Genomic DNA, 25,536 nt, shown 5'->3' with positions numbered 1-25,536 from the left:
GTGGCATCTACAACCTTTGTAAACGTGGCGCTTTATTTACTAAGGAGATTTTTCAAATACACATTAGTACTCGTAACTGTGGTAACTTGTCTATATTTTGGAAACTTAATAATGCAAGAATAGTTATGCCTGTATGTTTAATGATTTGCTTTACATAACTTTGGTCAGCTTTTAGTATATTTGTCCGCTGATTTCGTCAGTTCCACTTAATAGCCTCGATCTTCGTATCTGCGTTATACATGACTTCATACTCAAATTATTGGCACAATGAGCAATGACTGGTAACCATTTTCTATATAGCGTATTATATTGTGTACATGAGTCGAGCTCTTAGTTCCTGTTCTCTCCGCTTTTAGTCTCAAGCAATATACAGGAGAAGATGTAGATATCAACCAAAGACAGAATCACACGAGGATATCATAAGATTCATACTGATTATTCATGATATCATCATTCTTGCAGTTTGAAGGTTAAACACTATATTGTAAATCATACATGTAGCAGATTATCATAACCGTTCATCTAGTTCAAACTCAATATTCACTCTTCACTGGACTTTTTAAATATTTCACGGTAATGTAACACGAATAGTGTCTATACAAGTTGTTGGTATTATGTTATATAGGCCCAATATACGACTGTGCTTTATTTGCTCAATAATTCAAACTACTTACAAAACAAAGTATCAATTGGTGAGAGCATCTGTCTGTCCGTCTGTATATTATTTATCTATTTATCTATTTATCTATCTATCTATAGATCTATAGATCTATCTATGTATTATATATCTATAATGATATATTTATTTTGTTTATTCATCTATACTATGTCTATATATTTGTGTTTATCTATCTATCTATTTATCTATCTATCTATCTATCTATCTATCTATCTATCTATCTATCTATCTATCTATCAATCTATATATTTGTGTTTCTATATACCTATCTCTCTGTATTATATCTATGTATGACGTCTGTTTAATGATAGATTCAAATATTCTTAACTCAATGTTTATATTACTTCTAGCATAGATGGCTCGCCTACCCCACTCCCGGTCAGCGATGTGTTAACAAATTGTTAACCCATTGAATAAACTATACAACAGAAAACACACAGAGAGTCATTACATTAATATCGTACCCCGATGTGGACTCACTGCTGGTATGCTCGGACTGTCCCTATTTCCGCCCCCTCCCCCCCCCCCCCCCCCCCACCCCTCCTTAGAGTCCACGCATGGGGGATAACAATCTGGTCTCGTGTTGGTCAGGTAATGGGGAAATGCGTTCGACTGCTCGGACTCCCGCCAGTGAAAATGGAGGAATGTTGATGAGAGAACGCCATGTTTGTTATCAGTTGTAACCCTGGTGACCGGATGACCGTGATCATGAGAAGATTTCCTTTCGGTAACCCAACTATACATGTTTGCCTAATGGCCAAACTGTTTTGATAATCCCAATTTTGATGAGTAGATTAAACTGTATCCTCCCGTTTTTATGGGCATAGTAGTCTTTCTTCACAGACCCCGCGCATCTCCATCTCCTATTTCATTTTATTTTCATTCACTCCACCACAGACTGATCTCACGTTTTCGGGGATCCGTAGTAAGGAACATTATTATTCTTTAACGAGCCTTAAAATTTGATACAAAATAACATTGTCATAATTTGGGGTGGGATGGGGAATAACTAGGCCTACAGCATGACGAGGTACCTTTTCCAGGTAGACACTGCTTATAAAGAGGCACCCTCAAGGAACGAACAATTATCACTGGCCATTTGAGCATATCGATGGAAAAGAAAGCTTTTAGCATGAAGCCGAAAATTTACCAACCTTAAGAAATATTTTCCAGTGGTGAACGGATTTCGTTGCACCCTCCCCCATCATAATGTATATATCACCTTGCGTATAATATCGTCATAACACCAAGCATCGACGATTTGAATATGGGTATCTCATTTACCAACTTCAATGTTTATAATTGATGAAAATTGAAACAGCACCTATATACGTAAAGCCATTACTGTAAGATAAAGGCACATGTGTGTTTACTTTTATATAAGACATTACATGAAGCTAAGAAAGGTACACATGAGTCGGGGTGGTATCAGGGAAGGGGTTCCCACCTCCCTGATGGTATCCACTACCATCAGAGATGACGAAAGGAGATGTAAGCAAAGGAGAAATAGATTGCTCGTCCAGCCGTAGCTATGCAGGGCGACCCACGCTCCGACAAAGTATGACAGGAATTATTTTTATGATGACATAAGTCGGCATCGCTCACTACTCCCTTCGAAGATCAAGTTTTTTTCGAGGGGCGGGTCGTGTCGGGGCCTGGTAGGCACCCAAGACGCGGAGCGGTGGGCAATGAACCCGGCTGTAGAGAGACATCCTACAAACGTATCATTAAGCCTACTAGATTACTGGACTGGGCAACAACTTCTCCCCGTCCGGTGCCGACGCCATGATACAAGGCGCTCTCATGGCTGTGGTGCTAACTGAGTTTGCGTGGAGTCTGTGTTTGATTGCTCTACATTCGGTTAGCTGGTTTGTTTGGGGGTTATGTCTTGTTGTTTGTTTGTTCGTTTGTTTGCTCGTTTTCAGGAATTTCACCTCGTGTTCCGTTACAATCAGTTATCTGCCTCACCACAAGCTGACATGGATGGATGGAGGTGGATATTATAGGGAAGTATACAGAGTGAATGATACTGACGTGTATCAAGCTGATGTATACATAAAGTGTACGTGGGTATTGCAGTGTACATGGTAATTAATTAAACTGATTGTAAAAGCATTATTCATGCACATGGATTTGAGCCACGATTGATATCTTGGAAAATATTTTTCACATACATTAAAAAGAGATACTGTAAAATAACACATTCGTTTAATTTGCTTGATTGTTTGTGGCTTGGTTTGTGTGTGTGTGTGTGTGTGTGTGTGTGTGTGTGTGTGATTTTAACTTGAAATGTTCCATTGCTTACATAAACATTGACCATCACTGACATAATATCAAGTAAAGCAGCTAAGCTCTCCTACATTTAATTTCTCGAAAACATATTTTCAATCATGTAAACGGTGATAGATATTTTTCACCACTTCCACCGTCCGTACATCCTGTAAACAATTTAAGGAAATACACGTTCCTTCACCCTTGAAGACAGTTCATCGCTCTTCTCCGGTTTCCTTAAAAAAAGCAAAATTAAACAAAACAAACAACAAACAACAAACTTTCTATCTACAACTATGAGTATTATGCTCGGATTACACGAATTTTTACATGCCTCCTCAGCAAAGCCTTCAACCTGGAACAGTCTGGTTATATATCGACTTTGACTTTGAAGTTGTCTGTTTACCTTCCGCAATTCGGTCGTTGTTTTGCGGCTACCATAACATTCCAACCACATAATCTCAACGCATATCCTGTGACGACCACGGACCTAACATGTGTGAATAGGTAGTCGTTTTCCAAAGGTGCAGCATAATTGTCTTGGAGCAAAACACACAAAAACAGACGAAATATTAAAGATACTTGATAAAACTTTAATTTTTGGCGTCGAAAAATGGGTATGGCTGATTGTACAGTGTAATTAGTACTGCTCTACCGAGAGTTATTTGTTACAAAGGCACGTCGAAAACTTTTCAGTTTTCACATTACGAGAGTTTATAATTCAGAGTAATTGATAAGGATATAAGATCATGAATGTGACATTGTTGTTTCTACATAGTATACTAGGCCTAAAAAAGTTGAGAGTTCGATCTAGAGCACAATAGACCTACAATCAACAGAATAATGAGTTACAATGAAATTTTTCAATCAGTGTAGAAGTGCTTTCAAAGAGCATTTCATCAGTGATCTGACAATAAATATTCAAATGTTTCGAACGTTTCTTTTGATCACAACTTTGCAATCATTCGACCAGGAATCGAATAAGATGCTGGGTGAAAAGATAACAAACTCAATATGAAATTAAAGATTTAACGGTAAATATTGTTACCCCGTCTCAAGTCAGGAGAAGCTAAACAAGTTAATTTGTATCAGGCGCTTTACAAGCAAGTTCAGCCTGCAATCCACCCGGTTCTCCATCTCCAATCTCCACCCCCCCCCCCCCCATCCGCAAACTTCCCCTCCCTATGGAATACCCAATCCTCTCGTGTTCATAAAGGCTTCTCAAACTGCGATATCGTCATTGAGGGAAGGATGGTGATAATGGCTTTCCGCTCGGAGGTTCGGCTCATCCCCTTTGCGACCTTGCGAGCACAATGATATCGCCGCCTCATTTCGGCTGTTTCGACTATTTCTCTGATTTGAAGCATCGGCATTTCCTTCGCTGGGGGAAGAACCGGCCCGAGAAAGCAATCAGCACAGTGTTAACCTTCATGAAAACCGCCTTATTTCGCTTACATTTGATTTGTTTGTTGGCTTGCTTCCTTTACTTTATTGGGGTACAGAATTTAAAAAACAGGATCAAAATATACGCGTGATCTCTTTCTCTAGTATATTCAGTTACAACTTTCTTACTTGATATTTCTTAGTCATCATTTACATTTCGGAAATATTGTTTGACGGATAATATTTTCAGTTGGATTGTAATGTCTTTCGTTTCTTGTTTATTTCCCTCTTGTATTGGCGTCCTGTCTGCCTGTACATGTCTCTTCCCTCCACTTCTCAAGCTCTCCCGATCTTCTCTTTCTCTTTTCTCCTTTGAGAGCTTTCAAAATGTTCAAAAGTTAAAAAGAGAGAACAGAATTAAATCTCTAATTGATTTCTTATTCATCCTAGATATACTGGATATCATAAATACTTATTCTTGGTGTTACGCAGGAACATACACAATAAAAAGAGAGTGAAACAATACCTGATAATAGGTCACACCTGAGTCGACGAACTCGCAAATATATCTCACACTAGTCATTCTTTTTACTTGTTTTTCTGATGAGCGCGACGTATGATAATTTGATATTATTAAGATAATATGCTTTATTTTATCATCGATATTCATGGCTGAATTTGCTTTTGTTTTATTATTTCTTGTTCTTTCTTTTGTACATTGAGATCTCTGAGTCTTTATTGGGTCAAATTTGACGGGCCTTTACGAGTTGACTTGATTGCACTAGCTCTGTGTGTTGACTCTGATTGCCTGGAAACATGGTATGTCCTAAAATGGGTCTCGGGCTTGGCGGGTAATAAACTTGTGCGGGAAGGCACGCTGGATATGTCGGTAACACGGACAGAGCGCGGGCCCGTGTGGGAAGGCTGGGTTTGGGGTCGACGGTTAAAGTGGCTCTCGTCACACTCAGAATGACCTGACTTCATGTCGATGAAAAAAAAAAGAAGAAAACAAGACGCTATTTGAACCCAATGAAGGGGAGGAAACGGTCATGCAATACTATAAAATAAGGAAATATTTCTCATTTCGTTTCCTCTCTATCACATTAAAAACATATTATCAAGATTATTTTTTAGACTTGAAGGATATTTTAGATGCACTCATCTTGTTTGTTGTCATTTAAATATCATGCTGAGAAAGTTATTGCGATTCGTGTCAAAAAGTAGCTCACTGGAAAAAGACCAAGTACATTTGTTTATTTTCATTTGATTACGAGGTTAAGAGAACAATATATTGCAGAGATATTGCATGAGCACAAATAGACACGAGTCTTGTTACCATTTTGTTCCTGATGAAAATAATATCACTATTGTCTATATCATAGTTAATTAATCGACCCCTTCAGGAATATATCACTTAAAAATTTGACAGACTGATTACTTTCTATTCCGACAAACACACACCAACGTTTACTGCATATCAATATTTCCTGCTGGTCTAATCACATACCAACCTATCAAACACACGCTTGTTTTATATCAAATATCATATTTCTACATATCGTCTGTTGAGAATGAGAAGGGGGTTAAGTGGCCTTGAACACTATGGGTTTAGTGGCAACTTAACGCCCTTATCATTCTCAACCGACGATATATAATTTGTATGTATTTGTCCATTCCTATCTGTGATAGTTAAAAATATGTCGTTACTCATGCACGTGTCTTACTATGCCAGTGTCATTTTTCTTTCCGTCTATCCTCTCTATATCCCAGCCCCCCCCCCCACACACACACACACACGCACACGCACACACACACACAATGTCTCAGTCACAGAGTTTTCCTTTTCTATGTTGTCTAATCCCATGTTATGGTAAGATCTCCTTTCTCTATTCCTCTGTCGGGCGCGTGGTTCGCAGGGATATCGGGTGGAGTTATACGGGCTGAACCCGAGACAGGTGGATTGTAGAGCTAATCATCCGTCTTTCAGCGACTCGTCTCGGCCTCTTCTCAGTTACATAATCCTTCATATCCACGATGCTGCATTTCATACTGCCATGATAAGACTGGATACTATTCTGACCTTCTCTACTGAGCCGATGTCTCATACGGGTGAAAACAGATTTCATTTAACGGCTTTAATCAATGGACATTCACAGCCGCGCCAATAATTTCAGAGGGCACGCCCTCATTTTCCTGCATTGTTAAAGCCCTAATGACATGAATCGCAGTATTGGTGAAGTGAAATCTAATCATCCTTTTATGCCGGAAGAAAATGAAACGTTTGATATTCTTAACTGACTGCGCGTAAATTGCAGTTTCACGTTGAACTCGATATCATGCGGAAGCAGAAATAAGCAACCAAAGTAGGTTATTTTCCACATCAAGCAGAAAACATACAGCTAAAAGTAAATGAGTCAGCAGGTCGATATGTGATTAGTCTTGATTTCACTGAAAAAAGAAGAAGAAAAAAAAAACAACAACAGGACTCCCTACAAAGGAAGTCCCAGACGCGCCGGACCCAGGTGCAGTGAAATATCAGACGAACGATATTAACCGCTATGGAACCACCGACTCAATACTCCCCTGAAAACGTGTACAAACCGTAGGAGGATGGTAGTGACGGGGTTAACACGGAAAGCATCACCAGTGTCTGCAATCCTATACAGGTCGGAAGGTCTGTGAGAATACGTCCCGCTTGCCAGAAGGGACAGATAATTGACTTACTAACCGTTCGAAGACAAAATTCAAATCCAACTAATTGCATTTGACCTAAACTTATTAGATCATACTTTACGAAAAGGTAATGTGGTCTTGAGGGAATTTTCTTATTCTTAATCCATTTCAGTCTAGGGCTCAGAAACCTAATATCCTCAAGGTACTCTGCCAAATGACCTCCATAAACATTCTCTTGTACATTGTACCCCCCCCCCCTCTTTTTTTCACTATTTTTTGGAACAACTTGAATATACAGGAAGATGGTACATGCCGGCAAAGAAGTCCATGTCAACATGGAATTAAGATTGTCCGAAGTTTGACTGTCGTAATGTAAGGTGTAAAAAAAGAAAGGTGTTTTATGGTTTTTTTTTTATTCAGGAATTGAATTCTTGTCACAGAATGTTCTTTGAGGACGTTCTGAGAATGTGAAGTGAATGGTCAAACACGACTATCTTTCAAATACTGATCTATATTATTATCTATTTATCAGGAAAGACACCCTTATTCACGTGACCTGTTTCGAACTCACTTTCCCACATTGTTAACAACAGACAAGTTGTGAGAAGAAGAAAAACAAAATCACACCCCGTTTAAGATTTTGAGAAGGACAAGAATGGTAACAAGTCTGGATGACGACAGCATGATTAGCACAAAGGTTGTAAGTAATTTTCAAGGAATAACCTCCTCTCTCTCAATAATGGTGCTGACTGCATCTTGCACGTGATTGATAACATCTCATAGACAACAACCATGGATATTAGATACATGGACCTATAAAACTGAAATATTTCACGCAACCATATTTCAAATGATCATTGCTTTAAAGGCCGATTGACCTCTATAGCCTCCATCTCTCGTGGCGAAAGAGGCTGGATGCTTCCATGCAAATGCTCTAATGAAAATCCGTGTGGCGCTTGACGTTGACCTATATGCTCGCAATCACTTCTCACGTTTGAAAGTGTGGTGCTGGTGCATGTTGACAAGGTGACTGGGGCGTGGGTCCCCCCCCCCCCCCCCTCCCCGCTTTCTTGCGTATAGGATGGTTCTTCGGTGTTGTGTTTGCTCTGGGCGGCAGAACGCAGAAGAAGCGAGAATAGGAAAATACGTACAACGATAAGATGTTTTATGTTAACATGAATTGCTTACATTTGCACAGAGTTCTCTCATCACTTGCTCATAGGGTTAAAAGAGGCCACGTATAGCGTGCTTGCAAATATCGATGATGACATTAACAGGGCTGACAAACCTCTCCCCCATCTTATTTCATTCGCACGTGGTATAAACGTGAAAGATTTGGCATAAGCAGATTTCGACGTTGAAGCCGGGTTCGACTAATCTCGAAATAGCTTGAGGGGGTGACTCCTTTAGACAAAGCCGGTCGAGTCAGGCGACCCCGTGCTGGAGAAGCTTGCATTGCGATGGCAGACGGATCGAGCAGAGGTTCATACGAGGCGCGATTGCGCAATCACGTCTGGCTAGTAGGCCTAAATGTCAAATGTACGTGTGGCATTGGAGAACAATGCCGCTGCAAGCCGTTGCGCTCGCACGCACGGACGCTCCTCATACAGATCGAGTGCACTGGTAATCTACGTTTGATGTGAAGCTACCAGTGCGGAGTTAGTGAAACAGTTTTAATTTTAAAAACTTATCACATGAATTCACAATCTTTTCTTCTATCATGACTACTGTATACCAACATACTTAGAAACTACACCTAGAATGTATCATTCACTCTTTATACCTCAGGCCGTCAATTTTTCAGAGAGTTTCATATTAAAAGACAAACATCCTAGATCATAATCGCTGCGACGTGTGATTTTCCAAGTCATTTACGGTGACTGGTATTTCGCTACTACAAAGATTCCGGTAGATGTATGAGGGACGGTTTGTTAATATATGTTTGTCAGTTGAAAGCATTTATCACTTCTCTTCAATACTGCCGACAACAGCGTCTAGAGGATAGCTCTCCCGCAGCCTGCTAGGTCTCAATGCACTAAGTGCCCCATCAAGTCAAACAAGTGTTATCGCACTATGAATTCAAATGGCAGCATAATGTCATCAATGACGGATATAGATTACCAACATCGAAGCTAAAGGTCCTCGGAATTTTGCCTCACTTTTTCGCAAATAGTCCAAACATTTCACTGCAGTTGGACTGATTAAAAGAACTGCACATTAGTGTAAACAAATGGATGATCTCTAATGAAATATGCTCATGTATAACATGGTTAAAAGCACTCAAATAATACTCCACTCTTATAGTTTACTCAAGTTCATTAATGTGAAGATATTCACGTGTTGAGTATGTGTATTCAATTAACACAATCCTTGAATTAATCTCAAATCTGACATGCGAGGATAAAGCCGCCATCAACTGACATCGATCAAAAAGTACTACGCAGTGCTTTTCAGTTCCACGTCTTGTATTCTTGGTCGTTTGGCGGGAATATAGGTGTACGACGATTCCTTGGTCTGTTTTGTACGATTGGTCGACGTACGCCATAATAAACCATCCTCGGATCTCCTAACCTAGAAACGAATAGGATTGGATGTCCAATCGGCTGTCTCATATGGAGTGATCTCTTTATGACGACTGGTAAATGAGCTGTCAGGGGCAATATTTCCCGGTCATCATTTCAGCGTATATGCAAGTTCTCCGCTGGGGGAACTTTTAAAGGCCTGAGCGTCAAACAGCGTGCTGTTTCGATGTTTGGCACAGCGTGGGTCATACTGGGCAGGTAGGCAATTACACAGACAACTGAAGCATTTAGGGCATGATGGGGAAGCAGGTATATCGTTAATAGAATGCCCCTTATTATCAACATAAACAAACATAAGCGAACACACGGATAATCACACACTCACTCAAGTACACGCACACAGTCATGCAAACACGTATTCACACAGCACAATGCTCATACAACAGTTGTGCAAGAGCCACAAAATAGTTGCACTTGTTGTTGTTGTTCATTTTCCATCTGTGAAGATGGCTGGATAGCCCATATTCAGCTACACTAAGCTGGTCTTCCATGGGGTCCAGTTGGATGTGGGGTGGGACCACTTCACCGGGTTAGACACCCTGCTCTTTGCGATGAATGAATGAAGCGGGATCTTTTACGTGCATGAGCTGTGACTCTCTCATACACGGGACCTCCATTTTATGTCCTATCCGAGGGACAGAGTGTTTTGCCTCTTGCTAGAGGGGACGGTATGTTTACACACAACATCGCTCAGTCCAGACTCGGGTTCGAACCAGGGCCGCGTGATCGTGAGGCAGACGCGCTACCGACTGAGCCAAATCACCGCACTTTATAATAAAATTTATATTCAGTAACATCAAACTTTTGTGAGGTGAGTTCAATAGTAAAAAGAAGAGAGAAAGAAAAGAAAGAAAGAAAGAAAGATATTCACTGCTGTGTCAATTCAAAATCCTTGATTGAGGTTTGGGCGTTTGAAACCATGATCTCTTCGGGAGAACATTCATGTGGGCTAAATAATCATCCCACAGGTGACAAACTTTTTTCCGGATATTCGACAAGGTTTGAGGATTGGGTGACGGAAGTTTTCGTCCATTCGAAGGAGACCTAATACTGTGTATCATATCTCTGATAATACACAGGAAGGACATGCAGATATAGTCTTACTCCTTGTAACATGGACCTGACGAAAGAAGGTTACGAGGTTGCAGCAAAATCAAGGATGCGAAACCCGACAAACATCGCAGGATAAGCAACATGACAGTGAGTCCACTATCGAATGGAGCCTGTTCATACCGCTCTCGTCAATCATAAAAAACCTCGTTCTTTTATCTTCGATACTATAGAATAGAACATCTCGTATTAGTGCCGAAAGGAGGGCATCAAAGTTGACAATACTTCACTTATCTCACCATGGTCACGTTCACATACAACTGGCTGTTTTTGTTAAGTATAATTATGTTATGCTTTCCATGATGATAATCGCTGAAAAAAGACTGGTAAACTCATTAAAGAGAGATATCAACCCGCATCCTTTCAGCAGCATAATTGTTCGTTAATCTTTCCCTGATAAGGGTTTTTAAAGATTCACTCCAAACACTTCCCCCGGTCCTCGAACCTTTCCATATTTGGTTTCCGCTCTTCGCGTTGGAGGCCTCGTCAGGCTTGTGCAAGAAAACCGCAGAGATTATTACGTCTCCCATCGCAGATTATTTTTTGGATCAAGGCTCGGACTTCGAAGGAGACGTGAAGTTTCACAAAATTACGTCTAATCCTACTAAAGAGCGTGTCACCTTATAATGACCTGTCGGCTCTTCTTTTGGCTAAAGGAAAGGGAAAGTGGGAAATGGTGGTGGGGTGTCATAACATTAATGATCGACATAATTTGTACAAAGAGCACACTAACCATCGAAACCTACCACTATCAGAGTGTGCACAGGGACCAATGTCACTACCAATGTGTCTCTCATTCGGCAGGTCACTGCCTTAGCCTTACACACACACCCACATCCTACGATTTGCCCCAGTGACGTGAACCCGGATGTCAGACACGTCTGCGTGGTTATGTATCTCCTCAGTTATACTTATATTCGTAATAATGAAGACTCTGAAACGAAATGTAATGACGTAACACATACAATTCCCCCCCCCCCTTAACAAAAATATTAAAGGTAACCAGGTCTATGCTCAGTCAGAAACATCTACTCCACGGGCTCATGATTTCATACACGCACACAAACCGTCTTTCCTCTTATCATCTTTATTATAACGTAAAGTGCATCAGACGTAGATCCCATCAGAGGTTTGTAGACTAAAAAAAGTTGGCAGTTCATATTTCATATTGCTCACAGTAACATAGTCTGGTGAGAACACCGTATACCGATAGTATTGATTTCATATCATTCATTCACAACAAACGAATACAACTTCTGAAATCAACAATCTAACCAACGCCACAATAAAATGTATATTCCTTAAAATAATAATGGCTCGCTCGCTCATTGAAAGTCATGGAGGTGATCATTGCTGATATAAAGAACAATGCGTTGAATCTCCTTGGATTCAAAACAGGTCACTTTTCCCTTCAACCCTACCGTATAACATCCGGATTGTTACGCTATAGATCATTACCGCCGAATAACAGGAAATACACGGGGGCCGGAAGTTGAAATATGGGATGTAGATCGCTTGGTAGAGACAAAATACCAATTTCCTCTCACTGAAGAAAACGCAACCTTTGGCCATCATCTTCATCATTAATGAGAATAATTTCCTCTGAACACACAATCATGTTCATGATATTTTACTCAGCAGCCAGATGAAGAAAAGCAGCTATTCTTGTAAACTCATGAGATCATATATTTTCGAAAGATATTGATGATGAACACTCGAGAAGTCTTCCTCCTAACCAAATTGAACTCTCCATTTATTTTTCTTCTTTAACATAAACATACTTTTAGTCTGTCTTCATTTTGATCGATGTAATATATTCCCTGATTTCGATGTTGCTCAATGCCACTGAAAATGTTATAGTCAGCCTGGATAGGGAGGAAACATAAACGACATATCGAAAGGAGTTGGGACCGGTGTCGGTCCCTAAAACCAGTCACCCCGGGTCGATCTCCGAATCGGGATGCCTTCTGTACCATCACGATGACCGTTGCCAGAGATCGGTATGTTATTACCAACGGAATCGGAATGTTGTCGCGGTCCAATATATCTAATTTACACTGGAATGTGGGTAACCTCCGTTCACCCGCCGCTAAAACGTGCGCCTTACTAGTATACACTCGCTAATACTGCACTTGCACGCATACGAAGTCTACATCGTGCATTACCGTGCAGTAAAACGACAGAACCTATGTATTTATACCCACAAATAGGACCAAATTCGTCCTTATGGAATGTGTCAAAGATACGCAAACCGGCAGCGTACAGGCAGAGATTGTAGTCAGCATCAGGCAAAGATGAGCGAAGGAAATATTATGTCATTGTACGATTATGCATACTCAAACTGAGTTTTTTTCCATTCTATATAATACAATACAATATTGGTATTCATATAGCGCTCTTACAATGAGTGAACATGTATCACAGCGCTTCACAGAAATATATCCATCTTACACTTGGGAGGTAGGAGAAAAAAAATATACAACAGACAAAGAAAACTAAAACTCTAAAACTCATTTGACGCTGTGGTGACATTCATTTGGCGACAAGCTTAGGCCCTATAGATCGGCCGAAATTATTAGAAACTTATCATGATATACACAAATAGATTCCTCTCCACATACAAACTGAATCATAATGCAGCGGACATGATTACAAACGGGAATTGACAGCACGAAAAGTTGGGATGGGTGCAAGCGACTCTTTCTTCAAGCAATGGAATAGGACATCAATGAGAATTAGGACCCTATTTTGGTTTACGGTATTGGTTGTTTACGGTTTGCTGTCGCCACTGAAAGAATGACTTGACTGAACTCTTGGTCTAAATACTTTTTCAGAACTTCCGAAGATCGTCTGTTATAGGAGTGTCACTATAACCAGGAACCACATCCGTGGATCGTAGGTTTTACTTCCGGTACATGTCTTGCTATTGTTGTTTTAGTTACTGCGCATTTAAACGTGCGAGCAGGGTAAAAACTTTTTGATAAACAAGGGGCAACACATCTTCTTCCACCGGCTCAGCGCCTTTAACAGAAGATGCAATAAAGTGTTTTATACGCAAGGAATAACTTTGGATTCGGTGATGATTACGTTAGAATCAGCCTAATTTGCCTAAAGACAACATGGCATAATATTTATTCATTTCTGACTGACCGATCTCGAGATGGAATGATAGTACAGGGGCACGGACTTTTCTATGGGAAGGATGGCGTTAGGAAGATGACGTCAGCTATACAGTTTGACCAGTATACCATAGCTTTTAAACAGGCTTACAAAAATATGAGATACAATATAACAGAAGATACATTACATAGAAATATGAAATACCGGTATCAACATGTATACGGAATTTTACTAAGATATCCATGGCCTTAAAGGAATGGTATAGTATTGGTTGAGATGACGATTCAACTTTTAACTTTTTAACTGAGATACCTACAAACCACTCTATGAATGTTAAAGAGCATGCCATTCAAATAGGAATTGATAGTTTATTTGAGGAAAATCAGTTTTGAAATGGCTGAGATTTCCAAAAACAAAGTAAAACAAAGTGATCCTGATAAAAGTTGGGCCCCACTTTTTACTAGTATCAATTTGTTGGGATATCTCGGCCATTTCAAAACCAATTTTCATCAAATAACTTTGAAGTCCTCTCAGAATTATGCTCTTTCATATTTCTGGTTTCTTACTATCTCACAAATAAAAGCTGGAAACTTGAAGTCCCATCTCAACCAGACTATACCATCCTTTTAAGGAACACCAAGCACCATTACGAACAATAAACACGGGGCTAGACAAGCCCACTGCCTGAAGCAAGATTACATTTGCAACAGAACACTCACTTGGCAGCTAAACTAAAATCAAATGTCTCCCTGAACATTCATGAAAAATCACGAATCAAAAGAAGAAAGCCCTTTCCCGTGTGTAATTGAAAAAAAAAAATGATACATAAGTGACCCCATAGCTATCTCTCTAAACCCATCTCTGCAAAGGAAGGCCTTTTTTACTTCTCTGACATTCCAGATCTTGCTTTAGTTTTGTTCTGTCCTTTGCGTCTGTTTTTTATGTGACAGTTACAGATGATGAAAGACAGGACATGTAAGATTCAACCTCAAAGTGAATACTATGGGTATATGTGTCAGACCAGCTTGCCATGGCAACCGTCATACGTCATCATCAGATCGTGATGTAATTTGAGGAATGTGTGAAAATTCTTGAAGCGAAATGAAACTCTACGAATCTGTAAAGACTTGAATAATACGACTTTTGGGACCATTGAAAGCATTTCATGAGAATAGTTTCATAGATGTTGTAAGGATAGCGATGTTTGTTGGTTATATTTCATTGTTATTATCATCAACACAAAATGGATGTTTTGGGAGAAGATTGTGTAAAATACAAAGACACCATTTCCTCGACACTTCCCTCTTCTTGAGAAATTGAAACTGAAACAACAACATCATAATACATACAGGCTCGCATAGATCACACAAGCACACATAAATAAAGCAGGCAAGTAAACTTACGTAAACGCGCAGAAGTCTTAAAACTCATAGCAAACAGACCATAACAGTGTCGATGCTTGCATACATGTAGTTTGGCAGTAGAGGGCGAAATTCCAAACTATGAATTGGGTATGATATCAAGTGTTTCTCGTGTGAACATAATAATCCGTTGATCCCTTGGTGGAGGAAACTATCGAATGGGAGACCAACTATAATGAATACTTTTTCAGTCTCATTCGATTTCAGCAATGGACAAACAGCATATCTGATCACGTGCTACACTGCACAGTTATGGGGGAAAAATAGTAATGACTTTCGGAACTTCCGTTGAGGCCTCGTATACTTAATGTTATGGGAATTCTTTCAAAACTGTATTTTTTTTTAGTTCAGCTCCCGCAAGCATGCCTTAATGATTGTGGGGAATTCAATTCAATTCCACTCAATCATACATTTTCACCCATCAAAAGGTAATAGACGATACACAGTATATATTTGACATTTGACTTTAAAGATTTATCTCGATAAGGTATGGACTAAGTAAAATATTTTAACTATTTGACCTCCTCGACCTTTGTCAATATGGCATACATCTGGCCTCGTATCAACGGGTGGCGCGTGACATGGCAAAATACGAGACGCAAAGAGTTAATCGACATCATTCCTAAATATAGGGAAGGACAGAAATAGAGCGATATCACCGCGACGAAATAATGAGAAATGCTTATTGGAGTGGGAGGGGCGCCGGCGGGTGGGTGCACCCATTCGAACAGTGCGCCTCCTGTGGAGTGGTCAAATTGAGCACCGCAGATGAGCGGACCGCAGCTGAGTCTGGATAGCGGTAGCACGCTTAGCACGTACTGCATTCGGCAGCGCATCAGAAAGAGGCGTGTCGCCGCAAGTGATACCAACCATTAAAACCTCCGAGTCCTACAGTCAGTGTGTGGTTTCCTACACACGGTAGTTCTTGCTGTTAAAGGAGAACTCCAGAAGATTTTTAGACTTTTGTTGAACATCTTTAAGTTGGATATACTGGGTACAGAGTTACAGAATTTATAGTGATTGCGATAAAAGAATAAGAATAATTTCAAAATTCATAACAAATCACAGTGAGCAAGGATGATGACGTAACAGCTTCAAATAAGAATACATGATTGGATGCTACACAGTTGACAACAAGTGGTATCAAATGAGAGTCATATGTATCATCCTTGTTTAGTGTAATTTGTTTTGGATTTTTCAGAGTATTGGTTTATCTGCTCAAGAACCACGATTGTTATTCCACAAATCTATACGTGGCACATAGTACTATCGATTTATGTACTACATGATGTGACATTATGAAAATCGTCTGGAATTTTCCTTAAGACAGGTGAGATGAATAGAATGAAGACGATCTATGGAGGAAAAGACAGGAAATTAGCAAGGAAGCAAGACGACGACAGAAAGAAAGAAAGCAGAAAAAAGAAGGAAAAGGGAGGAAAACTAAGGGAGGGAGAAACAAAAAAGGAACGACGAGCAAAAGAAATGAAAAGAGGGGAAAAAGAAAGAAAATAGAGCGGAAACGCGAGACAGATTAACAACTTAATACCTATTGAGATTTCCATAATATCTTGTAGTTGTACTAAAAGTGAAAAGAATGCGAACAAACAACCTCACGAGGATCAACTCCGTTGACCTCTCTCTATAACCTGAGGCGCACTGGGTTCGAGACAATTTTTAATCTCCACCTTCCCGATGACACTGGATTTTGCAACTGTAGTAATGGGGTACGTCGAGAAGTGACGTACTTCAAAATACAAGCTGTTTTGATTTCGAGATCTGAAATCTGAAAAAAGTCATACTCTTCCACTAAAGCCATAATGACCATAACAAAGCACCTACCTGGACAATATAATATCATTACCATCAATTTCATCATTGCGCATTAGTAATGAAATATTCGTGCCTTTCATATGTATTCGTGTTAAATTACAGTGGTACGGCGGTAATCTTGAACAGATCGAGCTTTGGGAGCAGAAAATGTCAGTCGTTGCTCCTATTCCCCCCTAATAACATGGAAAAGGCATTCCTTACGGCGATACTGTGATGAATCGTGGCGATACTTTCACATCGATAGTGAAGGGTAACGCTCCCAACTGTGTCTAGGAATGTGAGCACGTCACACTTTTGGGACAGCTCCCGGGGAATTCGCGTAAATCACCGGGAATCATATTTACGGCCACTTTCCCTTGAAGTGCATTAGCTTGATATACCGTCATGCCAGCATTTCCTTGGCATCAATCATTCTCCACTTGTAAGTAGGCCTACCCGGATTAACCAGGGTAATTTATCTTCACATCCGTAAGTATGTCTCCTAATCAACACGATATTGAAAACAATAATAATTAAAGCAACCCACTAAAATACCATTTCCCATATAATTTACAATTCATATGAAAATGATCTTGTTCCTCTTACAGTGAAGCAGTGATTCTTGGATGAAGCGAGCTTTAAAGTGCAAACACTACCCAGGTCTCCCTTGTGTGACGTCACAGACAGTCTTCGAAAAAAAGACACACGAAGAACGAGAGACGGAGTGAACACCGTATAAATACCGAGAGCGTCGACTAAAAATACCGCCGATATTTGCTCAGACGTACGGAAAGCGGTTAGGACAACATGGCGGAACCGAGACGTGTGGACGAGTGCTGTCACCTCGTCATCCCTCCACCAACATGCATCAACTCCAAATCCCCATCCCCACATAGCCTTTGGCTCTGATCACATCTTGAGCGAGTTCGTGGCTACTTTCAAAAGTACAAAGACAAAGTCGCATTCATTACGTTATGTAACACCCCCACCCCCACCCCATTTCCTTAATTATTCCGTGTTTACGTCATTCACCACAGCTGCATTTTTCCATGAGGGCATTTTTTTTTTCAAATACAAAAACCAGTGCATCCTGTAGAAAACAAAAATGATGAAATTTGGGATACCTTCCCTAAAAGATATAATCACAATATTGGTCTCCATATTTTCAAGGAATGTCACAATGGATCTGTACTCATGATTTTGCGCGCTTATCCTAAGTGACCTTCGTTGCATAAAATGTAAGGTTATAGGCCTAAGTCATAATAAAAACGATATCACACACCAAAATCATCTTTTCTTGAGTCTAATTGACTAAAAGGTATTATTAACATGGTAGATTTTCTTATTACCTTAAATTCACTTATCATAAACGTAACAGGATCATTACGTCATATATTACTACAGTGTTTCTTGATCTACTCTGGATCGACAGTCACGTTATACCATCAAAATCCACTTCAACTTGAACATATACTTACATAGGGATGTATGTTTTATTTGATTTGACTGATAGGAAAGGAAAGAGTGCAAATGATGCAGATTGTGTGTGTGTGTGTGTGTGTGTGTGTGTGTGTGTGTGTGTGTGCAGCTTCTGAGGGTATATGGTAGATAAACACCATGTTATAATGAGAAATATATCACGTTACCAGACATGTAAGCGCTCGCGTTTGTTGTTTGCAGCGGCTGGATGTGTCTCTGTATCACAAGGCATCCAATATCTGTTACTTCGAAAATAATGAATGATTTGAAAATATTTTGAAAAGAAAGTCTACAATCCTATCCCTGAATATCACCTTCTGCTTGAACCGTTGAGTATACGAGACTTCCCTGGCACTACTTGTTTTTATGAAGTTTGACGCTCGACGAAATAGCTTAGCGTCAAATTTCAGTCGAAAGCGATATCATTGGCTTTCGCGATGTCGACGTTGTTACAATTCTCAGAGGTAACCTCCACTGGCTTGGGCCCAAAAAGCACGTAATTCACACCAACATATTCCATGTCTGAAATCTGAAAGCTCAGACCACACATAAAACCCACACAAACAAGAACAATCTGCACACACATGTAAAATATGCACGCAGGAATACCACATGAGTACCATATACCTCATGCAATAATGAAATATTACAGTTAACATGCTTACGTATAGGAATAAATTTTCATTACGATTAATGTTTTCAAAAATTGATATATTCATAAGGAAAATCTGTTGGCCTTTGTAGGCTTAGTGGATGCCATGGCAATGGTGGGAATCGCGTCGCTGAAAGTTAAGTAAAAAGAAACTAACATGAGCTGAATATGAATTGATATGAAATATTTTGACAGATGGATTTAGTTGACTTGACGCATCATTCACACAATGTCGACAGCATCGCTTTAGAGGAATTCGTGATAGTGGGCTGGGGAGATAGCAGGGATGAGACAAGGTGAGATGAAAGTGTGACGTCATCATCGGGATTTTTCTCTGATTCACGCCTCGGGTATGCTCGCGGATAATCCCACACGAAGCCCAAATACATCGTGATCCAACAGCTGAGCAAATGTGAGAGAGATAAGCAGTGGACAGAACACAGAAAGACATGGACAGAAACACACACACACACACACACACACACACACACACACACACACACAAACACACACAAACACACACACGCACACACACACGCACACGCACACACACACACAGACAAACATACACAGACATAAACGCATCTCTGAAGACTCGTTTATAAGAAGGATCTACGACTAAGCACGTGTGTCAAGATGAGTCACTTTCTGTGTGACAAAGGAAAGTGTGGACGAAGAGACAAAGGCTTTGGGAAAACATGAATGAAATATTTGTCAGTGTGAAGTTTGAAGTGAAAAAACACAAAGAGAGTGCAACAACATAACCGAAGTCAGTCCATCACACAACAATAATGACTAAGGCTACAATGACTTATTCACCAACACGACTTTGCTTTACTTTCTGAATGTCTCCATTAAACAGTGTATTGTCTGAATTAATGTTTTTTTAAGTGGCTGAGTTGAGTTTTTCCCCCGCAACCAGCTGGTAGAATAACAAACATAAATTGACAACAAATTACATGACTAATGATCGGCATCAACTACAGAGTGGTAAGTAAGGTGTTCATGTGCAGGTAGGGCAGCTTGTTGTATGACATTGCTTCAAATGTAATTCCTCGACAGGTCATGCCTGCACAGAATACGTGCAAGCATGTGTCTATTCTCAGTTTCGACGGGATTAGACCCCTTATGCAGACAATATCTATTCTCAGAGGTTTATATAAGAGAACTGTTTTCTTTGTGACGTGACAATCAGATGACGAGAGATATATACATTAAAGCGATCTCTCTATAGATATCTAAAAATCTCTCGGGAATATCACTGACAACTTGGAACGACACCACTTTGAATGTGATGCTCTACCGATATGGAGATTGCCTTTACTGGAAGAAATTACTTCGAAAGAGAAAACTGTTTTGAACAAGAACAGCAAAGAAAAAGTTGAACAGTTAAAAACTTGAATGAAATCGCACTGATAATGAGAAAGACATAATCATTTGAATTTGTGCTTTGATTGTAAAGGGAGTTTGGCGCCTCATTTGCGTTTCTTAAATAGCCATCGCTGTCACGTGACCACCGCATCTTGCAACTTACTCCTCATTGGCTCGTTCAAAATTGAGTAAAAACTCAAAATTCAAAATTTATGTAAGATATTGAATTTCTTCAGGTGGGACGATATGAAAGAATGATCTGTAACGAGTCACAGAGAAAACGATTTCGTCGATTGAATAGTGAATAAGTGATATTTCTGTTCCAAACAAAGTGCCCTGATACTCTGAGAATGACGTCACAATGCCGTGGCGGCTACTTCAGATGTCCGCATAACGATATGTCAGTCCATGACTAACATTCTAGTTGTCATGATAGTTGTCCACTGTTGCTTATTCCGCTCGAATTGTGATCAACTTTTCCACTTCTTGTGATGCGTCACCAAGAAGATATCTTTCTTTTAAGGCAAAATGTATGATGCAAACTTTACATGGATCGGTCACAAAAAGTATACATTCACATAACAAATTACTCAAATCACACTCAGAAACACGTACACACAATCCGACGGAAACTGTGCATGAACCCAAACTAGATATGGATAAACGTGTATGAAGGTAATTCACGCGCATAAGCCTATAGAAGACGTAAACTCAGACACACACACACACACCCCAAAACAATAATATTGCGAATCGTTCAATGTCATTAACATACAAGCCACCATAAAATATAAAACCCTTTTCAATAGGGTATCGTATTACTCTTTCAATATTAGGCCTACAGCCTTCATCCACCCAACACATAAGGGCACATTTCCTTCTGTACCGTCAGTAAAGATCGTAGCAGTCGTAAACCAATACATATTTGAACGTAAAGTCGTTTTAAATTGCTACAGCACAGGAAATATGAGGTGATTTGCCGCCATTGGCACTTTATAGATTTTGATGATAAGTCACAAAAGTCTTTATGTGTGTGTGTGTGTGTGTGTGCGTGTGCGTGCGTGTGTGCGTGTGTAATATAACATGTGTGCGTACTGACAGCTTTCACATGCGACCAAAGAATCAATAATCACAAGTCAATGTTTTGAGTATTAAAACACAAGAATGCTAACTGAAACGGCTCTTACCTTGAAGAAATAAAAGAGATACCCAAAGTGGGCGTCAATGCAATTCTACAGGAAGCGTTCTGGATAGGAACGAAAATTCCTTGTATGCTCTCAGAAAGTCTTAATGTCGCACAGCTCAACGAAAACGGCACCGCTGGTCAAAGAAAGTGGAAATTTGGCGTGCTGATCAGCCACGAGAGCTCTCTCCTGGACGTGTCGTCTGCCAAGCAAAGCCTGGAGTGAAAGGGCCGACTCGGAATTACTGGTAGGAGATTTCAAAGTGCCACACTGAACGAGCCTGAAGTGGACTGCAGTACGCACATTATATTTACAGGGTGACTCCCACGGAACGCGCACGCATGTGAGGCGGCAAGCTTTGGAGCTGGACGGGGAGCGTACCGTGGCGTCGCAGAAAGAGCGGAGACTTGTAAGAAAACGATCTCCAGTTCCCTTGGCGATGGCGTTGTTGATGCGCTGTGACTTTCGTTTATACTTTCAATAATTTCTCTGTAAAGCTCTATGAAAAGACGTGTAATGCCGGATATGGATGCTAAAATGCCAAGGCGTATGCATGGAATGGGCCTAGCGATTTTGGGGGATTGGCTGCTGACCTATTACATCATGAAATAGTACTTGGAGAAATGTGACTAGTCTGGGTAATGAATTTGTGCCGAGCGGGAATATAGCTAGCTGAGGAAGACTGCACGTCTTGAAAGAACTCAACGATGAATACAAAATGCTTTAACGTATATAGTAAATTAGAAAAGTATCTTGTTCACTTTCTCCTCTACAGTGATATCTGCAGTTTTGAAATTGAGAACCATAACTCGACTTTTACAAAAAGTTTTGTGGTTTATTGATTCATACGTGGGCTGACGGTGAACCAAAGAAAGTGGTTGCCGGTTTTGTTCTCTCAAATAAACAACAAAAGCGCAAGTGTTTTCAAATAATTTTACGTGACGCCGAATCAACCATATCATACATCGATATACCCCGCAAGAGTGCGAAATTGGCGATAAAATCCACCATAAGCAAAACATCATCGTCAGCAACCAATTTCTGTATCTTCACGATTTATGCTCTACATTTCAACTATGCATTCTCCTTCGAAATTGTAATAAATTAAATCCAATAAAACATTATGCTTCGTTAGATTTGTTTTTGTCATCGTCATAACAGAACCAAAAACATGATCGTTTACACAAAGATTTGGGAGAACTATAGAAATCCTAAAAAAAACCGTCATTAATATGACGCTATAGTCTGGAATTGTATGTGTTGCATGGCTGCTGGCGTGTGATGCTCGTAAAATATAATCAATTAATTCTTGCAGTGTAAGGAATCATAATGACAAATGTCTGCGACAGTAGACTAGTCTCAGAAAAGACAGATAATGTATGCGGAATGCAAGCGATGCTATACAGCAGTGCCTTTGGCATGAGTGTGACGAAGAATAAACCAACAAACCCACGGCGGAGTATTCGAGTTTCAAATATTACTAGCATAGCTTTCTCAGTCATTCGAAATACATGTATGAAGTGGTTGCATCCAAGGTTAAATGTCGTGTTCCAAGTACACTGTACAAGCCATACCAACCTGCACCTCAGCTGCCACATGTTCCATATCGGACGACGCGTACGTGCTTTTTGAAGCAGATGAAGTTCTAACAAACTTCACCACTCCCGATCACATTTGACCTTTTTTTTTCACAGTGCTCGTAAAACAACTTTTTCTTATGTTTTTTTAAACAAAGAAGAAGAAAAACCTCCCTAAAAAAATACGAGACATAACTGTTTGCAATGAAAGTTTCCTTTCCGGACACTTGGGAATAATATTGGTACCTGGTGAACCCGTGTTATTAAATGGTGTATCTGACTTCCAGACAAAACAACGCCTGGAACACGTCCGTCGTATGTTGACGAACAGGGAGGAGATCTCTGATGTCTACGTTCTCTGAGCTCGTGTGTTCTTTTGATGTGTGAAAGTGTAGGCCAAATGTATGAAATTACATTGCCTAAGAATACAAACATGCAGTTTTTGTGTACATTTGCCACGATTGAATAGCAAAATTAAGACAAATATGACATTGGGTATCTTAGCTTCTTTGCGAACATTTCCGTTTCCAAACTTTTCGGAAATTGTAATTCGGAACGAGCACTCCAATTGTAGAAGCAAATATAAGCAAGATTCATATCGAAGGTCAATTTCTTGGTTGAATGGAGGAAAACAGGAAGAAAGAAAGGCATATAATCATAGATGCAACAAAAGACAAAAACGGCTGGTCACCCATTCCACTTCCTTTAGGAGAAAAGAAAAAAGACGATTGGTTGTAGAAAAGTTTGCTGGGTGTTGGTGAGTGATGAAGTTCCACTGGGATGATGTCGGCAACTGGCACAACAAGTGTCATGTGATAAGTTGCCGATCAGTGACAAGTGGTAATAAAAAGACTAATGAAATGCCACTGACAACCCTTTGACCATCGCCATACTGAGACAGGTGTGCATGGACTGCCTTAAATATTCGCGCTATTCCACTAGCTGACGACTGCTGGAGGAACAAAGTCCTCTAAGCTTTTCCCTCAATCTGTCCCCAAACTGTAGGGTCTTCGGGCGTCAAAGGAGGGTTGTCGATGTCGATTGTCTTGTGACGGATGGCGAGTGCTTGTCAATATATTATTTCGTTATTTTAGTATGATTACGGTGGCATTTGTATTTGTTTTGTTTAGTTTTTGTTTATTTGTTTGCTTCCTTTCTTGTTTGCTTATTTGTTTTTTGTTATGTTTTGTTTTGAGGAAGTCTGCAACATTTAATGTCCAGTCAATCATATTTAATTAGTTGCAGAGGTGCTAGCCGAAACATATCCAAAAAGGTTGCCACGACCATTGACATCAAACTACCGACCAGCTATAGTGGTTGTCGAAAACCTGGGGCTCGGTCACAGTGCCTTCCACGTCTGCTCTAGCTAACGAGTGAAATCAGATGGAACACTGAACATTTTAGTGATACTTGACAGAAGGAGATATATAAGAAAGTTGTTAAATATGAAAATTGCACATCAAAGTCGAATGAAAAATAAAGGGGAATTTCCATTTAATTAAAAACTAATAAAACATTTCACTTCAAGGGATGATATGGTTTTAGCTGAGATGTGGATTCAGATTTTACCTTTTTGCGAGATGATTAGAAACCGCTTATATGAAATATTAAAGAGCTTGCAATTCTAAGAGAATTGAAAGTTAAATTGATGAAAATCGGCTTTGAAATAGCTGAGATATCCAAACGTTAGGTAAAAAACAGTGGTCCTAATAAAAGATGGGGTCCATCTTTTATTGGATATCCCAGTCATATCAAAAATAGATTTTCATCAATAGACTTTTAATTCCTCTTAGAATTGTAGTGGTTTCTAATTATCTCGCAAAGAGTTAACACCTGAATCCCCATCTCAACAAAAAAACTATACCATCCCTTTAAGGTGCAAATATTGTTTGCTACAGTCACATGTGACTGTTTCTGAACACTTACCAACTTTCTCCTGTAGACCGACATTGTTCCTGTTTGTGTCTTATCCTCTTATTTGACGAACTGATGTACAGACTGTTCTGCAAAAGAAGAGACAAAGCAAAAAGAAATGTGCGTTAACATCGGTTGTCCTGACGTTCCTGCTATTCTATCACATTGTTCCCAGTTTCTTTGTGTAATCACGGCTTCTTCTTTTTTTAAGAATCATGTGAAAGATTGCCACGTGAGAAAAACTTCCAAAGTTTTCTAGTGTATTTGAGATGATTATCATAACACATTAACAAAGTTTGATTAGCGGA

General features: G+C 39.8%; 1 protein-coding gene across 5 annotated transcripts in view; it reads right to left on the bottom strand.

The window, feature by feature from the left end:
• Positions 1 to 25,536, bottom strand: part of LOC139732447 (filamin-A-like) — a 189,353-nt gene that overhangs the window by 126,125 nt on the left and 37,692 nt on the right. For 3 of the 5 annotated variants that reach the window (XM_071643307.1, XM_071643305.1, XM_071643310.1), the window contains exon 2: positions 25,241 to 25,317. In XM_071643307.1, the coding sequence (XP_071499408.1) occupies positions 25,241 to 25,264 (24 nt within the window). In that variant the 5' untranslated portion in view covers positions 25,265 to 25,317. Of the gene's footprint in view, positions 1 to 21,740; positions 21,946 to 25,240; positions 25,318 to 25,536 lie in introns of those variants that run through there. The other 2 variants (XM_071643306.1, XM_071643309.1) reach the window with 2 other exon arrangements.

Source organism: Diadema antillarum, unplaced genomic scaffold, assembly GCF_040938485.1.
Source record: "Diadema antillarum isolate AM-2024a unplaced genomic scaffold, OU_Dant_1.0 seq00000423_RagTag, whole genome shotgun sequence".
Taxonomy (NCBI): Eukaryota; Metazoa; Echinodermata; class Echinoidea; order Diadematoida; family Diadematidae; genus Diadema; species Diadema antillarum.
This window is presented reverse-complemented; position numbering and strand designations above follow the sequence as displayed.